We start from the raw sequence: 19704 nt of genomic DNA, 5'->3' as shown, positions 1-19704 counted from the left end.
AAAACAAAAGCATTTGTAGAGACCTGATTGAAATCAAGCATAAAAGCTCGAAAAGAGTGTGTTTTTTCTCTCTCAATTGTACTAATTTATTAAACAGTAATTCTTGTTCAAAACTCTGATACATGTACCTCAATTCACGTTTTAGTCATACATTATCTTTCAAATAACGCATCCTTTTCTTTTTATTCTCTCCATTGCAGTCCTTGAACTTACAACTTTATTTTTAAAATGTCATGTCAATTTTAAATATCTTACTAATAGTATATTTTCATTTTTATTTCATTTCATTGCATACTTTAACGTCCCATTAAATGCAACTTCGGGTCTTTTCGCCATGAGTGAAAGCGACAAGGGACAAGATTTGCGCCAGGTGTGTGCGTGTTTAACGTTTAGGTGTAATCAGCCACCCACACTTCTGGCAGAATGACCGAGGTCCCACCCGTGTCACCGCAAGACACGTGTTGAGACATGGATACCGTCTCTGAGTGTGCACAGACAGTTGACCCGTGTCCACACCGTCCGGGATTCGAACCTCTGACCCTAGGATCACAAGTCCAGTGCCCTACCACCTCGTCATATCAAATTCCAGGCAATTGTACCGATGAACACCAGAGTAATAAGCCTTCACCAAGGGTTATATACGGAAGGACGGACAGAAGGAAATAGATAACATAGATGTGTGTCTGTGTTAGTCCTATGCGATACTCAGATCAATGCTAGATGCAATATCCCACAGCAAAGCCGTGCCGTACAAACCATCCTTTCTGCACGCGTTCACGACTGTATTATCCAACACATATTTCTAGTCTATGAGTTCATTTGGTTGAGAATTGTATTTGTGATCCTGGAGTCTGGGGTTCGAATCCAACCCGGGAGGGCCACGGGTAAACTGTATGTGAAGACTCAGAGACGGCACCCTGTCCGAACATCGTGTCACCACTGTGGAACACAGAACACTTGCTATTCTACCCAACGTGAAAGGGGCTTAGTACACCCGATAAGACACACACCTTGGCAGTGCAACTCTTGATAGTAACGCAATAAAAGTGAAGAGAAAGACATTCAAGTGGGTTATGTTGAACTTTAGTGTGATAAATTCACAACTCAGAATCCATTGCAATTAACTCCACCAATTTTGCAGAACCTGCTCTTGTAAGCATAACAAGTCATTTCCATGAGGGTAACCTCACTGGGCTGTAAATCTTATCCATCCATCCATTTTAGATACCTTTGAAGTCACGGAATGAACTGTATGTATGCATTTCGTTTACATGTATTTTCGAACGAAAACCCTTGATTTCAAAGGACGGGAGGTAACTCTGTCATGTAAGTGATGTCCCTTGGTTGCCCAACGTATGTCTTTTCTTGTCATTTTCGTCGATCAAACGATCAAAGTAATTAATTATGCTTAAGATTGGAGCTAAATCCGTCAATTAATTTCACGACACATGTTCCTTGGGTTGATTACAGGGACTTGTATCAAAAATAAGTAAAACATTGCAGTGGATTCTGAGTTATGAATTTATTACGCTAAAGTTCAACATTAACTACACTTGACTTAGAAACGCTTGTTTTATTCAGGCGATTTTGCAGTCCCGCAAGGATTGTTTCTAGCGAATAATAAGTGCACTTCTATCGAAATCCCTTACTGCATAAGTTGAGAGTGTCAGTGTAGACGGTAGGGGTAGCGATGCATTTGCAGTTGTTGGTAGTCGCGTTACAAGTGGCCCCGGATACACACTTGTCCTTGTTGGCAACTGGCGTGTTGCACGTCTGGCCTGTCTTCAGCGCTGAAAAGTAACAACAATTGGTGACCCCTTTCTCTCTCCCTCTCTCTCGCTTCTTTGGTGTGTATGCACAATTGTCCCTTTTCTTAACAAAGCATACGCGTGGCTATTGTAATTAAAACTATCGATTTTGATTGTTTTTGAATAAGTACGTACCTTGTATTTTTTAGAAACACCGGACCGAAGTCGTGCCTTTTGGGTTTGTCTGATACCTGACTCATCAAATACCACTTAAGAAGGCAGATAGATGCTCCCAAATGAGTGAAGTAAAGTAACGCACTGTATTTTCTTCCCGATTTTGTTCTTAAAAACGAACTTACAGTAAATAGCCATCTTGTTATATATGAACAAAATCTTAAAAAAAAAAATATCTAAAATAAAAAGACAATTGTAGAGTTCGGATCAAGCATAATTATACTTTTGTCTTCAAATACATGATACTCAAGAGTCACCTGTCAGAATCACACTTTAAGAAACATTTAAACTTTGAAAGTCCGACAGTCATTATTTTCTTGTGCGTAAAACACATACGAACCCTATTTCTTCAAAACTCACTAACCCATTCATATATTGATGGCACTGTCAACACAATACTATGTCGGTTTCAAGTGTTCAAAATGATGTATTCAAGGCAGAACATTTGTTTGCCTGGGTTATACCTATAAACCTACTGTGCTTGAAATAATCATATTACGTGATGTGGGTCATCATAATAGACGAATTCGGGAAACAACTCTGTCGGGCTTTTATTGGTTGTGGAGTACTTGCTCTTTCTTGCTTTTCCTCAGCAATACAGTACATTTTAAGGGGCTTATTGTCCGTCAGGTCTTAATTGCCTATACTGGACATGAATTGGTTTATACGATTCGAGTTTTTACACCCTCACGGCTTTTGATGTATGCATGTTTAGGTGGTATCAGCCATCTGCACTTATGGTAGAATGACCAAGACAAAGTATTTTCTCAACCTTGAAAAAGCCCGAGCAAATGCGAAGATAATGGACAGTATACAGTGTGAATCTGGAGAAGTGATAACTGACCAGCGTGAAATCTTGAACGCGCAAAAGAATTACTATGCTGATTTGTACAGAAAAAAAGTAAACGTTGAAAACATGGACGAGAAGGTGGATCAGTTTTTATCTGATGTGACAACATTACAGATTTCAGATTTTCAGAGAAATGAGTGTGAAGGGTTAATAACTGAAAACGAAGCTCTCGCTGCACTTAAACAAATGAAATCTGGGTCGGCCCCTGGGGTTGATGGTATCACTGTAGAATTTTTGAAAGTGTTTTGGACCCGCATCAGAACATTGTTAATTGCGTCTTTTAATGCAAGTTTTGACGATGGAAAATTGTCCTCCACGCAGCGCAAAGCTGTCATTACCCTTATACACAAGGGAAAGGATTTGCCTAAAAATGAATTAAAGAACTGGAGACCCATCTCCCTTACAAACAGCGATTATAAACTGATAGCCAAGTGTTTGGCAAAAAGGTTAGGAAGCGTTATTGGTGATATTGTTCAGAAAGATCAAGTCGGTTACATTAAAGGCAGAAAAGTATCTACAATATTAAGGCTAATTGATGATGTAATCGAACAGTCACACGAGTTAAATCAACCTGGTCTGTTGGTCGCAATTGACTGTGTTCAAGCGTACGATAGTATTTCAAAAGAGTTTATTATTAAAGCCTTTCAAAAATTCGGGTTTGGGCCAGAATTTGTTCAATGGGTGACTGTGTTAATAAACGACACGGTTAGCTCAGTGCAGTATTGTGGATGGTTGTCTGATTTTTTTGATGTGAAAGCCGGGATTCGTCAAGGGTGCCCGTTTTCATGTTTGGCCTTTGTACTAGCCATTGAATTGTTGGCATCAAAAATAAGACAGTGTAGACGTATTAAAGGAATTTCGTTATGGAATAATGCTGATATTGCAACCGTTATTAAAATTGCTCTGTATGCAGACGATATCACCCTTTTTTTAAAGGATGAGATTGATATGTATTATGCACTTGAAATAATGAATGACTTTTCTAGCTTTTCAGGCTTAAGGATACATAAGAGAAAGTCTGAGGCGATGTGGTTGGGTAGTAGGAAACATTGTGATGAAACATTTTATAATTTTGTTTGGAAGAAGAAGTTGAAGATTTTGGGTGTATATTTTTGTAATGATAAGAGTGCTTCTTTGGTAGAAGATAACTGGACTGGAAGAATAAGGAATATTAAGCGATTGATTTGTGCATGGGAGAAGCGAAATTTGAGCATTGTAGGGAAAATATGTATTGTGAAAACGTTTTTAATTTCACAATTTGTGTATATTATGCAAGCGTTTGTATTACCTGACTGTGTTTTGAATGAAGTCAATACCTTATTGTTTAGATTTTTGTGGCGAAAAAGATATTGTAATCGGAAGGCCTTTGAAAAGGTGAAAAGAAGCGTTGTATGTTTTGAAATTGAAAAAGGTGGTTTAAAAATGATCGATATTAGGCAAATGCAAATCTCTTTTTTATTACAATGGGTTTCACAACTTACTACATCAAATGAAAATGATAATTGGAGTTTCACTCCAAAGATGATGTATTTGCGTTTTGGAAAGCATTTTGAATGTTTCTTATCGAATGTAAACAGTGCAAGATTTAAAGGGTTAGACCTAGTGAAATCACACTTTTGGAAAGCAGTATTAAAATATTGGCTGGATAATAACCACTACGATCGTGGGACAATCGGGCCGATTTTATTATGGAATAATGCATGCATAACGTATAGTGGCAAAGTTTTATTTTTTGAGAGTTGGATACAACGAGGTGTATTGGTATTAACTGACATTGTACGTTCGGGAGATATATTATCATATCAAGATATATGTGATTTGATTGGATATTCGCCAAACCGAATTCTTGAATATAATGTTGTAAAAGCTGCTGTGTCATTATTTATGAGGAAAAATGCTGTAAATATGACTGATGATGTTTGTATTACCTTACCACTGTTTAACGGCAAAAATGTGTTAAGTGCCAGCGAATACAGGAAAGAGATTATTAATATGAAAACAGATGTACCATGTTCCGGAGGATTTTGGAAGAGAAAGTTTAATGTAGAAATTGATGAACCTGGATAGTTGCCTATCAGTCAACACAAGAGACTAGATTAAGAGTTTTACACTGGAAAATTATGCACAACATTTATCCGACCAACATTCTCCTGTGTAAAATGAAAGTAACGGAAACTAATAAATGTAATTACTGCTGTGATGTAACTGATTTCATTGAACACTTCTTTTTTGAATGCCCGGTTGTATACAAATTCTGGAAGTTTATTGAAGAATTTATCTTTCGTACTTTAGAAATTAAGATTATTTTGAATGTTAGTGATGTTTTATTTGGTTTGCATTTTGTAATGGTGAGAAAGGCAACTATGTATAAATTGAACCACATTATCTTAATCGGAAAGATGTGCGTTAGTATATATAAAAAAACAAATTCGTTTTTACCGTTGGAAAGTATTTTTAATAGGCAGTTACAGATAAGAAGCATTTTTGTGTGAGTGTTCGAAGAACAAAACGTTAAAAAAGTTAGCTTGCTGTTCTCGATAAGTTGTATTTAATTCATTGTATGAGATATTGTTAATTGTTGTTATTTATGTGAATAAAATTGTTTGAAAAAAAAAAGAAAAAAAAAATGACCAAGATCTTTAACGTGCCATTGTGGTGACACGGGGGTGGGAGATGGATACCGTCTCTGGGTCTGCACATAATGTTGACCCGTGTCCTTCCCGGCCCGGATTCTAACCAGCGACCTTTCGATCACAAGTCCAGTGCTCTACCACTTGAGCTGGCCCCCCTTAGCAATACTGGGGCAAGCAAAAATTGACATAGTAGCCAAATCACTAGCGAGCGGTGTGTCTTCAGATGTTGTTGGCGATCTGTGAACAAAGTGACGCGATCACATCGACAAGGCCAATGCCGAAAGTAAGCTCCGATTTGCGTATTTTCATAAACGAGCATTACATAGAGCAGACAGTGCAGAAATCACATATCGGATCTGAACAGAATTGGATTAAACTAGAAGTAGGCAACCACCATTACATCCAGTCGACGCGCGGTGATACAATCACCCATCGGGATTTCTCCAAAAGCCGACGTTACTTAAAATAGAATGAGTCATTCTGGGAAATCGTTTACCAGAGGTACTCGCTAATTATCCAACCCTTTGCATAAATTCGATCTTCAATACATCACTCAAACCTTTCGAATTAATTAAAATGAATAAAATACAAGAATTACGAGTTCAGAAAATACAAAAATAGTTGTTTTTAACACACAAAAATGTAATAAATTTTCTTGCCAACTATATGCGTATTGAACCTGTGACCGCCGGGTTCATGGGCGAGCGCACTACCACTAAGCCAATCTGGCACACTAATATCTGTGTGAAAATAGAATTTTCAACTTCGAACGTTACACGTGAGTTCTCGAGCATGTGTCGACTCCTCGGTTTCCGAGTTTTTCCGTTCGTATTGGTGTAGTGTACGTTCTGTCGATCTCACTCGAGGTAAGTTAAATTGATAACTGACCATATGCACCCGTTTATTTCGTATGGGAAAGCAGTTTTAAGAAGCGTTAACGTTAAGTGTGACCGACTTTATGTTGTAGTCCGGCTCCGAAATGCATTGACCAATCGCGGAAAGGCTTTGACGTCATTTTTCAAAAGGAATTCCCTACCCAGAATTCAATATTGTTGATGACATACAAAGGATTTAGTTCGGGACGACGACGCCTTATGCTTGATTTATTATATAAAGGGAAGCAAGCGGTTAAAAACGGGCATCGACAGAGCCAATGAAGGGGGATACTAGCTTCTATATATATATACGACTAGTGTCTGTGTGTCTGTGTGTGTGTGTGTGTGTGTATCTGTCTGTGCGCGATGCACGGCCAAAGTTCTCGATGGATCTGCTTCAAATTTGGTGGGCTTATTCAGAGAGACCCCGGACACAACCTCATCGATGAGATATTTCAACAAGTGCTCTCAGCGCGCAGCGCGGAACCGATTTTGGTTCCACCTCAGCTATTTTGGTTCCACCTCAGCTTACCCGGGCCCCCATACCGACACACCATAGCCGCTACACCACATCACAACGCCAAAGTTCTCGGTGGATCTTTTTCAAATTTGGACACCGTATTCAGCTACACCCCGGACACAATATCATCGATGAGATATTTCAACACGGGCTCTCAGCGCGCAGCGCTGAACTCATTTTCGTTTTTGCGTTCATTTCACCATTATAAGTAACTCTTCCTTATCTTCTCCAGTGTTTGGCGTTTATCTCCCTTCCTTCGTGTGGCTTTCCCGTTCAGTTCTAAGTTACTATTACTATTTTTAGAATGTCACTGCGCTGTCCACTGCGCTGTCCACAACGCTTCCCTTGCACCCGTAAGTTGTTCTTACTGTCAAAGTGAAAAGGTCGAATCAATTTATAGCCACGCGAAAAATACACTCTCACCTATCTCTATATATTTATAGATACAGATATGCATATATATATATACGGCTTCTCTCTGTGTGTGTGTGTGTTTGTGTGTGTGTGTAGGCAAAAACCTATGTATTATAGAGTTCTGTTTGTGATGGGGTCTAGCGGCTTTTGTCTGTCTGTATGTTCTGGCATGTGAGAAGCCACAGCAGATAATATAGGGCTAAGAAATAAGCTCTAAAATTCTCAATCCCGTTTGACAGGACTTCGCCTTTCAAAGGTGATTGTGGTGAACCGCCACGCTGTCTGTCTCTGTCGCACCGTTCACCCCAAATTCCCGTTTCTGAGGTACTATTTTTAGAATGTCACTGCGCTGTCCAGAACGCTTCCCTTGCACCCGTAAGTTGTTCGTACTGTCAAAGTGAAAAGGTCGAATCAATTTATAGCCACGCAAAAAATACACTCACCTATCTCTATATATTTATAGATATAGATATACATATTATATATATACGGCTTCTCTGTGTGTGTGTTTGTGTGTGTGTGTGGGAAAAAACCTGTTGATTGTAGAGTTCTGTTTGTGATGGGGTCTAGCGGCTTTTGTCTGTCTGTATGTTCTGGCATTTGAGAAGCCACAACAGAAAATATAGGGCTAAGAAATAAGCTCTAAAATTCTCAATCCCGTGTGACAGGACTTCGCTTGCAGAGGTGATTGTGATGAACCGCCACGCTGTCTGTCTCTGTCTCGCGATTCACCCCGGCGAAGCCGGGTATTCCTCTAGCTTGTAGTTATCATTCGCTTGTGATCTGAGCTATTTCACACTAACATGTCAGAGTTCGCTGGCACAGATTGCCGACCACGTGTGGTAGCTCGCTAGTGGATGACCTACAATGTCACGTGTATCTTGCCTCAGTGTTTCTAAAGTAAAGCAAGAAAAACGCATTAAAATCAGAACTTGAGTTATTTCGATGAGCGTCTCTGATGCCTGACCCTTTAAAAGATAAAATCATCAAAAATCTTACAGCACTTCTTGGTCAGATCATCACAGTCCATGTCAGCTGGAGTAAGGCAGTCAGTGTCTACTGTGCAAGTTCCCCCAAGAGAAGCCTCTGCAAGAAAGAAAACGTGGGTAATTAGAAGACATCCATAACTATGAGCTGATGGTTTTGGTTCCTTTAAAACGTGTTTTGCTACAGTTCGGTCACAGCAATTCTCTCTCTCTCTCTCTCTCTCTCTCTCTCTCTCTCTCTCTCTCTCTCTCTCTCTCTCTCTCTCGCTCTCTCTCTCTCTCTCTCTCTCTCTTTCTCTCTCTCTCTTTCTATCTCACGCAGTCACACATAATCTGTTATTCACCCAGTTTTCCGCCTTTAGGAATATGATACTAGTACCAGAAGAATTAAAACGTATCGGTAACACCTGGAAAGCGGGTGAAAAAGCACAGTGGCTGCTTCCGGTTCCTCTGGGTTTGTCTGGCTGGGTTATAATTGATTTTGCTTGCGTGCAAACCTTCTGACTCAATTCTGGCATGCGCATGATGTATCAGCTTTTGTAAAGCACACTTAATAACCATTACTACGCCAATGAGAAAGAGTTCTTTTAATGACGAGAGAGAAGAAAGAGACAAATATATATCAACAATAAATAGACAGTTTTAAGAGTGTGGGTTGTGTTTCAAACAGCCCACCCCCTTCTCCGCCCTCCCCCCCCCCCCCCCTTGCCCACTCGTGCAAGTCGTGATGGCATCCGATATGTAAACAAAGATATCACAGTATCACCAAAATACATACTGCAGACGTTTGAAGTACACGTATTATCAGTTGCTGTACAATCTTCGACGACCAGACATCCACCTCCAGTCTTCCCGGGTACAGCAGCTATGAAAATTAACAGTAATCGTGACACAACATATCGATCATATAACTTCACGGTAAGCTCGACATTTTCTTTGACACATCAGTGTCTGTCTATTTAATAAAACATACCAGCATGGACCAACAGGTTTTTTATCACGTGTGTAGAACGTCGGTCAATGTTTTGGCAATCGTTGTACGTCTCTTCGCGCGTGCGCGTGTATATGTGTGTGTGTGTGATCAGAAAACCTAACCTTTCTGAAAAGGTCGTCTGCACACCGTATACCGTGGTTGCACTAGGCAAATCTGTCCGAAGCGGTTGCACCCTTATTTTTCTGTCCGAAGGGAGACACGCGACGTAAGTTTCTGCACAAAATCACCTGTAATTCCTCACAAATGACATATTATCACAAAACTACTGTTTGTACTTTGGCCTAAGGTGTCATAGCATCATATCATCGATTTGTTTTATTGCTTCAATGTGTTCGTGAACGTTGGCCTTCAAGTATTTACACATTTCAAGCGCATTATGTGCAAATTTTGACTTTCCACAGTTACTAGGGAAATTCAAGCACATGAGAAAGGCTACACGCGATTGTAATACCCAATATTGACGGACTGTGTGATGATATCTTCTGCTATGGTCTGTTGAGACAGTGATATCAAAATCGAGACCGGAGGTCGAGATTTTGATATCAGTGTCGAAACAGACCAATAGCAGAAGATATCATCACACAGTCCGTCAATGTTAGATATATTGCTATTTCTCTGGACACTTTGTATTCACTGTAAAGAAATTACCAAAGTATCTGTCTCAGTTTTGGCTGTTCCATATCCCTCCCTCTGATTATTATTTCTTTTTGTTCACTCTTTTCTTGTACTTTCCAGTATTTCCAAATGTCTTTTCATTCAAAAAGTAATTAGTCACTTGCTCAACTAAATTCTGGCATAATTGCACTTTCATATATATTCGTTTGTTTTTAAATGTAGGTGTCTTTGTTTTTGAAGTGGGGAAGCAATAAAGAGGTCGTTGATATCAAAATTGATATCGACGGAAATGTCGTCGATATCACTTTTGCAATGAGCTCAGTTTTGCCCAATTGACCAATGGAAATCTACGTAACATATGAAATAGCAATAATTATTGTGATCTATGGTCATTTCTTGACATCTGGGTCAGATGATATGATTTAAAGTGGTGCAGGAGCGTCATATTTCATGAATCTGTGAAGACATTCAAAGATTTGTCGGTTGCGCATCTCCGAAGTCTCTCTGTTTTTCTGGTTGCACATCCCCGAAGCAATCGGTTGCACACCGCCGAAGATATTTCGGTGTTTGGATGTCTATGTATAGCATGCTTGATCTGGGGGTGCCCATATGGTTTGCCACTCCTGGTCGTTAACTGTAGGTAATATCTTATATGGCTAAGAGCAAAAAGTCGTTTATTAGGCTTGACCAAACACGATTCTGAAGGAAAGAGTGTTCGTGTGTTTAGAAATGACACTTTGTTCATAATCATTACTGTATAATTCTATTTTTAAAAATCGGGGAAAAATTGCGTCAGCGTTTTTTCCTTTCGGATTCTATTTCAAGAGGTGAAATAGACCAACTTTTGCTCTTAGGTGCATAGCAAATTAATAGCGGTTGGCTGTCCATACGGCAAAACGATCTGGGCAGGCTCAGGTAAATTGACGTTTTGCTAACAATAAGTTATGAAGCTGAATCTGTCAAAAGAAAACCCCACAAGTCCGTTATCCTTAAAAATCCTGTTTGGTCAAGCCGCAAAACACACTTTTTCCTCTAAGACGCATAACAAATTGTCCACGGTTAACCGTGGCAAGAGTTTTGTTGCATTTTGTGGTTGTATGACAATTGCTCATAGGACAAATGCTCACCTCGTCGCGATATAACCTTCGTGGTTGAAAACGACGTTAAACACCAAATAAAGAAAGAAAGAAAAAATGCTCACACGGACACACACACACACACACACACACACACACACACACACACACACACACACACGCACGCGCACACACAACATTGAACTGAATTCATGTACATGCCTTGTCAGATGCGAAAATGTCACTTTGGAGCATGAAAATCACACACAAAAATATTAAAAAAATCATCCGGGCGGCCCCAAAAATTGGGGCGGGCGCTGACGATCAACATCATTAATTTTATTTAGCATAATGTAGGCAAAACAGAAAGAAAATGCTTCGGCGGTGCGCAACCGAAACAAAGCTAAAACTTTGGAGATGCGCAACCAGCCACTTCGGAGATGCGCAACCGTTAAATCTTTGAATGTCTTCACAGATTCGTGAAATATGACGCTCCTGCACCACTTTAAATCATATCATCTGACCCAGATGTCAAGAATCCCCCGCGGGTTAGGGGGAAGAATTTACCCGATGCTCCCCAGCGAGACGACTAACGGATTCTGAGGCGACTAAGAGGCGACTAACGGATTCTGTTTCTTCTTTTACCCTTGTTGAGTGTTTCTTGTATAGAATATAGTCAATGTTTGTAAAGATTTTAGTCAAGCAGTATGTAAGAAATGTTAAGTCCTTTGTACTGGAAACTTGCATTCTCCCAGTAAGGTCATATATTGTACTACGTTGCAAGCCCCTGGAGCATTTTTTTGATTAGTGCTTTTGGGAACAAGAAACAATTAACAAGTGGCTCTATCCCATCTCCCCCCCTTTCCCCGTCGCGATATAACCTTCGTGGTCAGGGCCGGACCCAGGGGGGGGGGTTCCAGGGGTTCCGGAACCCCACCCCTGGAAAAAGCATGTACCTTGCTTTGAGTGTTTGTTTTTTTTAGCACCAAAACAATGCTGCTCTTAACCCTCAAAACAAGGCCCAGAATGCACCAGATTGCACAGATTTTAACCGTTTTTCAAACATTTTCCGGGGGAGCATGCCCCCGGACCCCCCTAGTTCACGCGCCTGCTTTGCAGGCGCGCGCTTGTGACTTCGCCACTTCGCTGATTTGCCCCCCCAAAAAAGGAGGAACCCCCCCCCCTTACAACTCATTTGGTCCGGCCCTGGTGGTTGAAAACGACGTTAAACACCAAATAAAGAAAGAAAGATGTCAAGAAATGACCATATATCACATTACAATCGCGTGCAGCCTTTCTCATGTGCTTGAATTTCCCTAATAACTGCGGAAAGTCAAAACTTGCACATATAATGCGCTTGAAATGTGTAAAATTAATACTTGAAGGCCAACGTTCACAAACACATTGAAGCAATGAAACAAATCGATGATATGATGCTATGACACCTTAGGTCAAAGTACAAACGGTAGTTTTGTGATGATATGTCATTTGTGAGGAATTACAGGTGATTTTGTGCAGAAACTTACGTCGCGTGTCTCTCTTCGGACAGAAAAATAAGGGTGCAACCGCTTCGGACAGATTTGCCTAGTGCAACCACGGTATACGGTGTAGTCTGGAACGATGAAGAAAACATGGACCATTTCACGCAGTCCGACTAATGCCAGCACGATGATCGCGAAAGAAGGGCTCCTATAAATAACTGCGGCAGACTTTACCCGATGTTGAAGAAAAGAACCGACAAACCCTTGCTATTTCCTGCCCAATTTCAATCTTACCTTTTGTGGCAACATTGTGGTTATAACAGCAACATCAGAGAGTAACGTAGTTTTCAACACTTGACGCGTTTCGCGGGACAGTTCTCGAAAACCACGTGAATCTCTTCGGGTCAGCATCTTTATTTCACCTCCACAATATCCCCTCTCTCTCTCTCTCTCTCTCTCTCTCTCTCTCTCTCTCTCTCTCTCTCTCCTCTCTCTCTCTCTCTCTGTCTCTCTCTCTCTCTCTCTCTCTCTCTCTCTCTCTCTCTCTCTCTCTCTCTCGCTCCTTTACTAAATTTAACGAGAACGCTTTTCTTGTAGACTTAAGTAATTCTTCTCTCTCTGATGTTTATAATTATACGGATCCTGATGATGCAATAACACACTGGATAAATGTCTTTACAGAAATATGTGACCCTCCACCACGAAATGAGTCGCATGTCACCTCGCGCGGTTCTGCGCTAGGCTTAATGTAAGTCCGGGGAGTGTATGGTAACAGTGTGAGGGTCACCTTAGTCACAGGCTTATAACTCAAACAGTTTTCGCTCTTTTCTAAAACGGTTTTCACCACTGGATAGAGCATAACAAACTCTGTAGGAAGATGTAAAAATATGAAAATCATGCAAAGATGACATGCGACTCATTTCGTGGTGGAGGGTCACATATACGATAAACATGCCCCGTGGAGAATTAAGAGAGTCAATCAAATAGTAAAACCTAAATGGTTTGATACTGAATTACAAGATGCTATTGGCCATCGTGATTTCTTAAAATCAGTTGGCAAGGAAGCAGAGTATAGAGAACAGAGAAATAAAGTAAACTCACTTAAACGAACAAAAAAAATTAAGTACTTTCATGACCTAGCGTCATCAAAGCAAAATTCAAAGAATATATGGAAAGCAATAAATGAACTTACAAATAAAACGATTGCCAGTCATTCAAGTTGTGTTAAGGACATATCCCCTGATGATTTAAACACGCATTTTTCTAAAATAGCTGAAAAAATTATTACAAATGACAAATCCAATTTGAACAATTTGAAAGTGTTAGAAGAATATTGTGAGTCGAAACAAGTTTCAAGTCAAGCGAATATTCCTCTACTTACAGTACCTGAAGTTTTTTACGCACTTACACACCTTAAGCAAACAGGCTCCCGGGGAATCGACGGCCTCGATGGTAGGATTCTTAAATTGTCAGCCCCTGTAATTTCTGAAACACTCACTTACCTTTATAATCTTTGTTTAGACAAAAATTATTTCCCAGTCGCCCTGAAACAGGCTAAAGTCATTCCTCTGTTTAAATCAGGTGATAAAAAAGACCCATCAAACTATAGGCCAATTTCAATATTGTCTGTTTTATCAAAACCACTTGAAAAACACATTAACAAACATATTCTAATGCATCTTAACCAAAACAATTTACTTCACCCTAAACAATCGGGTTTTAGAGCTAACCATTCCTGCCATACTGCCTTAGTTTCTCTTGTTGATCAATGGCTGGAGAAAATAAACGACAATGAATTCTGTGGTGCCATTTTTGTTGATTTTGCTAAAGCCTTTGACGTTATTGATCACACGTTATTACTGAGAAAATTTGCATTGTATGGCATCGGAATCGAAACTGTCAAACTTATTAGTTCATTTCTCACCGGCAGACAACAGACTGTACTAACAAACGCCTCGGCGTCGAGCATGCAAGAAGTAAAATACGGTGTACCACAAGGATCGGTTTTAGGACCCCTCCTCTTCTCTATATACATTAATGACCTCCCCCTACATATTCAAAATGTATGTGAACTTTTTGCAGATGACACCACAATTCACTCCAGCAACACAAATGTAACTCGCTTATCAGAATCACTTCAAAGGAGTTTAAACCAGTTGACAGAGTGGACTGAACAAAACCATATGTCTCTTAACCCAAAGAAAACCAAATATATGGTCATAACAACAAGACAAAAACGCCAGAATATTTGTTCAGCTGGTCCTGCTTTAATGATAGATGGTGAAATAGTGGAACAAGTCGACCATCACAAACTGCTGGGTGTTAATATCGATAACAACTTGTCTTGGTCAACCCACATAGAGCAACTTAGTAAAGTGGTGTCTAAGAAAGTGTATCTCTTATCTAGAATTAAACACTTCCTGAACTGCCAAACCAGAAAGTTATTCTTCATTGCTCATATTTAATCTGTTATTGATTACGCATCCACTCTATGGGACTCCGCAAGTGAAAATTCATTAAAACCACTCAGCAGATTACATAAAAGAGCGCTAAAAGTAGTATTACTAAAGCACACTACCCTCACAGAGTTAGACTACATACATTTAGGGATCTTACCTCTAAAGTCAAGACTGCTTTTTAACAAAGGAATCTTTATGCATAAAATTATATCCGAAACTCTACCCCAAACCATTTGTTCAAAGTTCTCTTTGAAGAATTCACACCACCTTATGCAATTTAACACTCCTCTTCCTAGGATAGACTTATTTAAGTCTAGTCTAGTTTATTCAGGTGGCCGTCTCTGGAACGCTCTTCCGAATGCCTTACGGGAAGCTACCAGCACAGATTCTTTCAAAAACAAATATATATCCCATTTAATGAAAATAGTATATTCTTGATTGTTATGTCCTTTGGGACACAGTCACTCACTTTTGATTTATTGTTTTGTTCACGAAATTATGATGTTCTGCATTGTCTTACAGAGTTGATGTACTATTGCATATAGTATTCTGACTCTAATTGACTTGCAAATTTTTGCTTTGCACCTTGTCATGAACATTTATAAACTACAATGTTTCATATAATGCACTTATGTACATAAACTTATACTGTTTTACTAATTATGTAAGTATGTAGTAGTAGTTATTATAGTAGATTTAGTCCCTCTTTAGGGCGGGGGCCAGATGCAAAAAAGTATACCAATGCTTATTCTGTTACCCTCGTAAAATAAAGAATTGTCATTGTCATTGTCATTGTCATTGTCTCTCTCTCTCTCTCTTGGTTCCGTTCTTGGTCCACTTTTGTTTTGTATATTCATTAATGACTTGCCACTCCATATTTCTGATCCTTGTGTTATCAATGACCTTTTTGCTGACGACTCATCTGTGTACACTTTCTCAAAAAATCTGAACGTGTTAGAGTCATCACTTCAAAGAAGCCTCGATGAAATGTTTACTTGGTGTAACACTAATACTATGATAGTTCATCCTGCAAAAACCAAAAGTATGGTAATCACTTCTAGACAGAAACATCAGCTGGCCCCACTTGTTCTAAAGCTTAACCTTGGATCATCACCGATTGAGCAAGTCCGTGAACATCGGGTTCTAGGAGTCACAATAGATTCTGAGCTAAACTGGAAATGTCATTTAAACAATATAAACAAAACGCTGTCGAGAAACATGTTCTTATTCTCGCAGCTACGATATTATGTCGACACTTCAGTTCTTAAATTATTTTACCATGCACACATTCTTTCGCATTTAAGTTATGCTTCTACGTTATGGGACAACTGCAGTGATGTTCACATGATCAAACTGAATTCTCTCCATCGTCGTGCAGCTAAACTTATGATACCTAACTCATCGGTCACTACTGACGAAAAACTGAAACTGCTCGGCCTCCTTCCGTTGAACCAGCAGCTTAAACTGAATAAATCATTATTCATGTTTAGAGTTATGAACAAGGAAGTCCCAGAGTACATTCTGTCGCTGTTTCAAAAAGCAACCAACAGGTATGGTTCTAGTAAATTCATTCCACCTCGCCCCCGACTAGATTTGTACAAGTCTAGTCTTGCATTTTCAGGGTCATCAGTGTGGAATTCACTTCCAACAGCATTAAAATATATTCCATCAGTCAAAGCCTTTAAAAAGCAAATACACAGACATTTGTTTCAAATCTGATTCCAAGTGGAGCATTCCACCGTTATCGTAACCTAGTGGTGATTCAAAATGGGTTTACTCCGATGTATTAAACCGTCCTAATGTTATCATACATACCGGTTATCTTATAGCAGTCTCTTTTCAGGGTTACTGTTTCTGTTGATACTGTTGTGTTGGTATATCCTTTGTTGTAGTTCTTTTCTTCCTTTTGCTATGTTGTCGGTATTTTTTGTAAAATACAAATGACTTACTGTTTGTTATTTTGCTTGCTCGCCGTTGTTGTTTCATTTGGACCATATGTTTCTAGTGCTCGGGATTTTTTTTAATTTTTTTATTTTTTTAATTTTTTTTTTTTAATTATTTTTTTTATATTTTTTTTATATTTTTTATTGTTATTATCGTTATGACATCATCATCCTTACCATTATTTCATATTTCTATTGCTGTTATTGTATTTAATAGTATCAAATACTATAACTTTTTCTTTGCCTTTAAATGCCATTTATTATCATATGTACGTTTTTTTTTTTTTTTTTTTTTTTTTTTTGTTGCCGTCAACCTCTTTTGCTCTTATAATGTTTTCATGTCTGTTTTGTATTCATGTTAGTTAGCAAGGACAGATTGTAAGACTAGGCAACGCCTAAAATCTCCATCCTTCTGTAATAAAGTTTAATCAATCAATCAATCAATCTCTCTCTCTCTCTCTCTCTCTCTCTCTCTCTCTCTCTCTCTCTCTCTCTCTCAGGTGTTCATTTCAACAAGTATTATGTGTTGGTGAACACACACTCTCTCTCTCCGTCTCTCTCTGTCTCTGTCTGTCTGTCTGTATGTCTGTCTGTCTGTCTGTCTGTCTGTCTCTCTCTCTCTCTCTCTCACACACACCCACACATACACTCACACACACACACACAAACACACACACACACACACATACATACATACACACACACCCAAACACACACACACCCCCAAACACACATACACACACACACACACACATACACACACATACACACACACACACACACTCACATACACACACACACACACACACACACACACACACACACACACACACATACACACACACACACACACCCGCGCACAAATAGGCACACACTTGTGCGAACACAAACAACTCTCTCAATCTATCCAAAATCCGTCATGTAAGTATTTTTTTGTCTTAAAGGCCCACTCCGCCTCCGTAAACTATTAGTTTTGGATCATAGACACCGCCAGCTTTTTAACACAAACAGTAAGATTTCAACATGCTTGATAATTATAAGTATGTAGGTGACATCATTATAAGAAGGACATACTTCAGTGAAACCCCTCATTTCAGAATTCCAATGATATGAGAAAATCAAGGCTTAAAAAGGAAGGAGTCTTAAAGAGAGGGATGGGGGGTCCTCTGTTTTCGAACGTGAGCCTGAGGGCCTCGCCCTCCTAGTTTTTAATCATCTTTTTCTTAATCAGCGTTTGACAATGGTTGTGTTCTAGTTTTTACTCAATTATCAAGTACGTTTTTGTAAGAAATGCAGAGAAATTATTTGGGGGAAAACGACCTGCAATGGATTTTTGGGCTAATTTTCAAAATAGGTATTGTAAACACGATATAAACAACGTTAAAAACTGTTGTTTTTACTGTGTGTTTAAAAAAAAAAAAAAAAAACCACGAAAAAAATAAAACAGTGAGCATCGCAAAGTAACAGTTTTCAAAATTGTTTCAGGTAATATGTCATCCTGACCTCAGGTCAAAATGAGTTCGGCTCATTCTCTCCCTGACAGGATGCCTTGAGTTTCCTTGTCTGGCAAGGAAACCGATTTGTTTTGTTTTACATATTTAGAGCTTTTTGTAATGTAAGCAGATTCGCGGTCGTCGATAATGATTATTCATGGTGTTTTGTAATGTTTAAATTACAAAGGAATTGATAATGTAAGACAGTTTCAAGCGAGCTATTTTTCGCGGCTGTATTTACTGTGCAAACAACTCTAAATATGGCAAAAGTGTCATGTGATAATCACCGTTTGGTTTCGGCGGTCACTGGAGCAGACGATTTTTTTCTGTAACCAGTTGACAGTGATGAAACCATATAATTTTATTACGGTCTCCTTCCGGCAGCAGTCCCAAAATTTCGACTTGTTTTGACCTTAGAACGATGTCTTTATCATAACTGTGAAGAACAGAACGTAGATCACTGTCGAAGTCGGCCAATCTGCAATCATTTTCGTCTCGCGAACACTGATCTCAAATTTAGATCAGTGCTCGCGAAAAACATATGGGAGATAACTCTGTATTTTGATAGATTCGCGTAGGACTGTAGCGTCCGGTCAAAGAGATAACTGGCGATAGCCGCTGAGCGATGACTGATCAGAATGGTAATATGTAAGATATAATTTAGGAAAAGGGCTCATTCTAAATAAAAAACAAGTCGCGTAAGGCGAAAATACAATATTTAGTCAAGTAGCTGTCGAACTCACAGAATGAAACTGTACGCAATGCCATTTTTCAGCAAGACCGTATACTCGTAGCATCGTCAGTCCACCGCTCACGGCAAAGGCAGTGAAATTGACAAGAAGAGCGGGGTAGTAGTTGCGCTAAGAAGGATAGCACGCTTTTCTGTACCTCTCTTTGTTTTAACTTTCTGAGCGTGTTTTTAATCCAAACATATCATATCTATATGTTTTTGGAATCAGGAACCGACAAGGAATAAGATGAAAGTGTTTTTAAATTGATTTGGACAATTTAATTTTGATAATAATTTTTATATATTTAATTTTCAGAGCTTGTTTTTAATCCGAATATAACATATTTATATGTTTTTGGAATTAGCAAATGATGGAGAATAAGATAAACGTAAATTTGGATCGTTTTATTAATTTTTATTTTTTTTTACAATTTTCAGATTTTTAATGACCAAAGTCATTAATTAATTTTTAAGCCACCAAGCTGAAATGCAATACCGAACCCCGGGCTTCGTCGAAGATTACTTGACCAAAATTTCAACCAATTTGGTTGAAAAATGAGGGCGTGACAGTGCCGCCTCAACTTTCACGAAAAGCCGGATATGACGTCATCAAAAACATTTATCAAAATAATGAAAAAAACGTTCGGGGATTT

At 39.1% G+C, this 19704-nt stretch overlaps 1 protein-coding gene across 2 annotated transcripts in view; it reads right to left on the bottom strand.

Annotated features, from left to right (window-relative positions):
* LOC138957469 (cell death abnormality protein 1-like) overlaps positions 1–19704 on the bottom strand; it is a 37563-nt gene that overhangs the window by 9852 nt on the left and 8007 nt on the right. For both annotated transcript variants that reach the window (XM_070328590.1, XM_070328591.1), the window contains 3 exons: positions 9039–9125; positions 8274–8360; positions 1650–1790 (listed from right to left, as the gene is read on the bottom strand). In XM_070328590.1, coding sequence (XP_070184691.1) covers positions 1650–1790; positions 8274–8360; positions 9039–9125 — 315 coding nt within the window. The remainder of the gene's footprint in view (positions 1–1649; positions 1791–8273; positions 8361–9038; positions 9126–19704) is intronic.

The sequence above is a fragment of the Littorina saxatilis genome, unplaced genomic scaffold, assembly GCF_037325665.1.
Source record: "Littorina saxatilis isolate snail1 unplaced genomic scaffold, US_GU_Lsax_2.0 scaffold_696, whole genome shotgun sequence".
Taxonomy (NCBI): Eukaryota; Metazoa; Mollusca; class Gastropoda; order Littorinimorpha; family Littorinidae; genus Littorina; species Littorina saxatilis.
The sequence above is the reverse complement of the archived record's forward strand: the minus strand, read 5'-3'. Positions and strand labels throughout refer to the sequence as shown.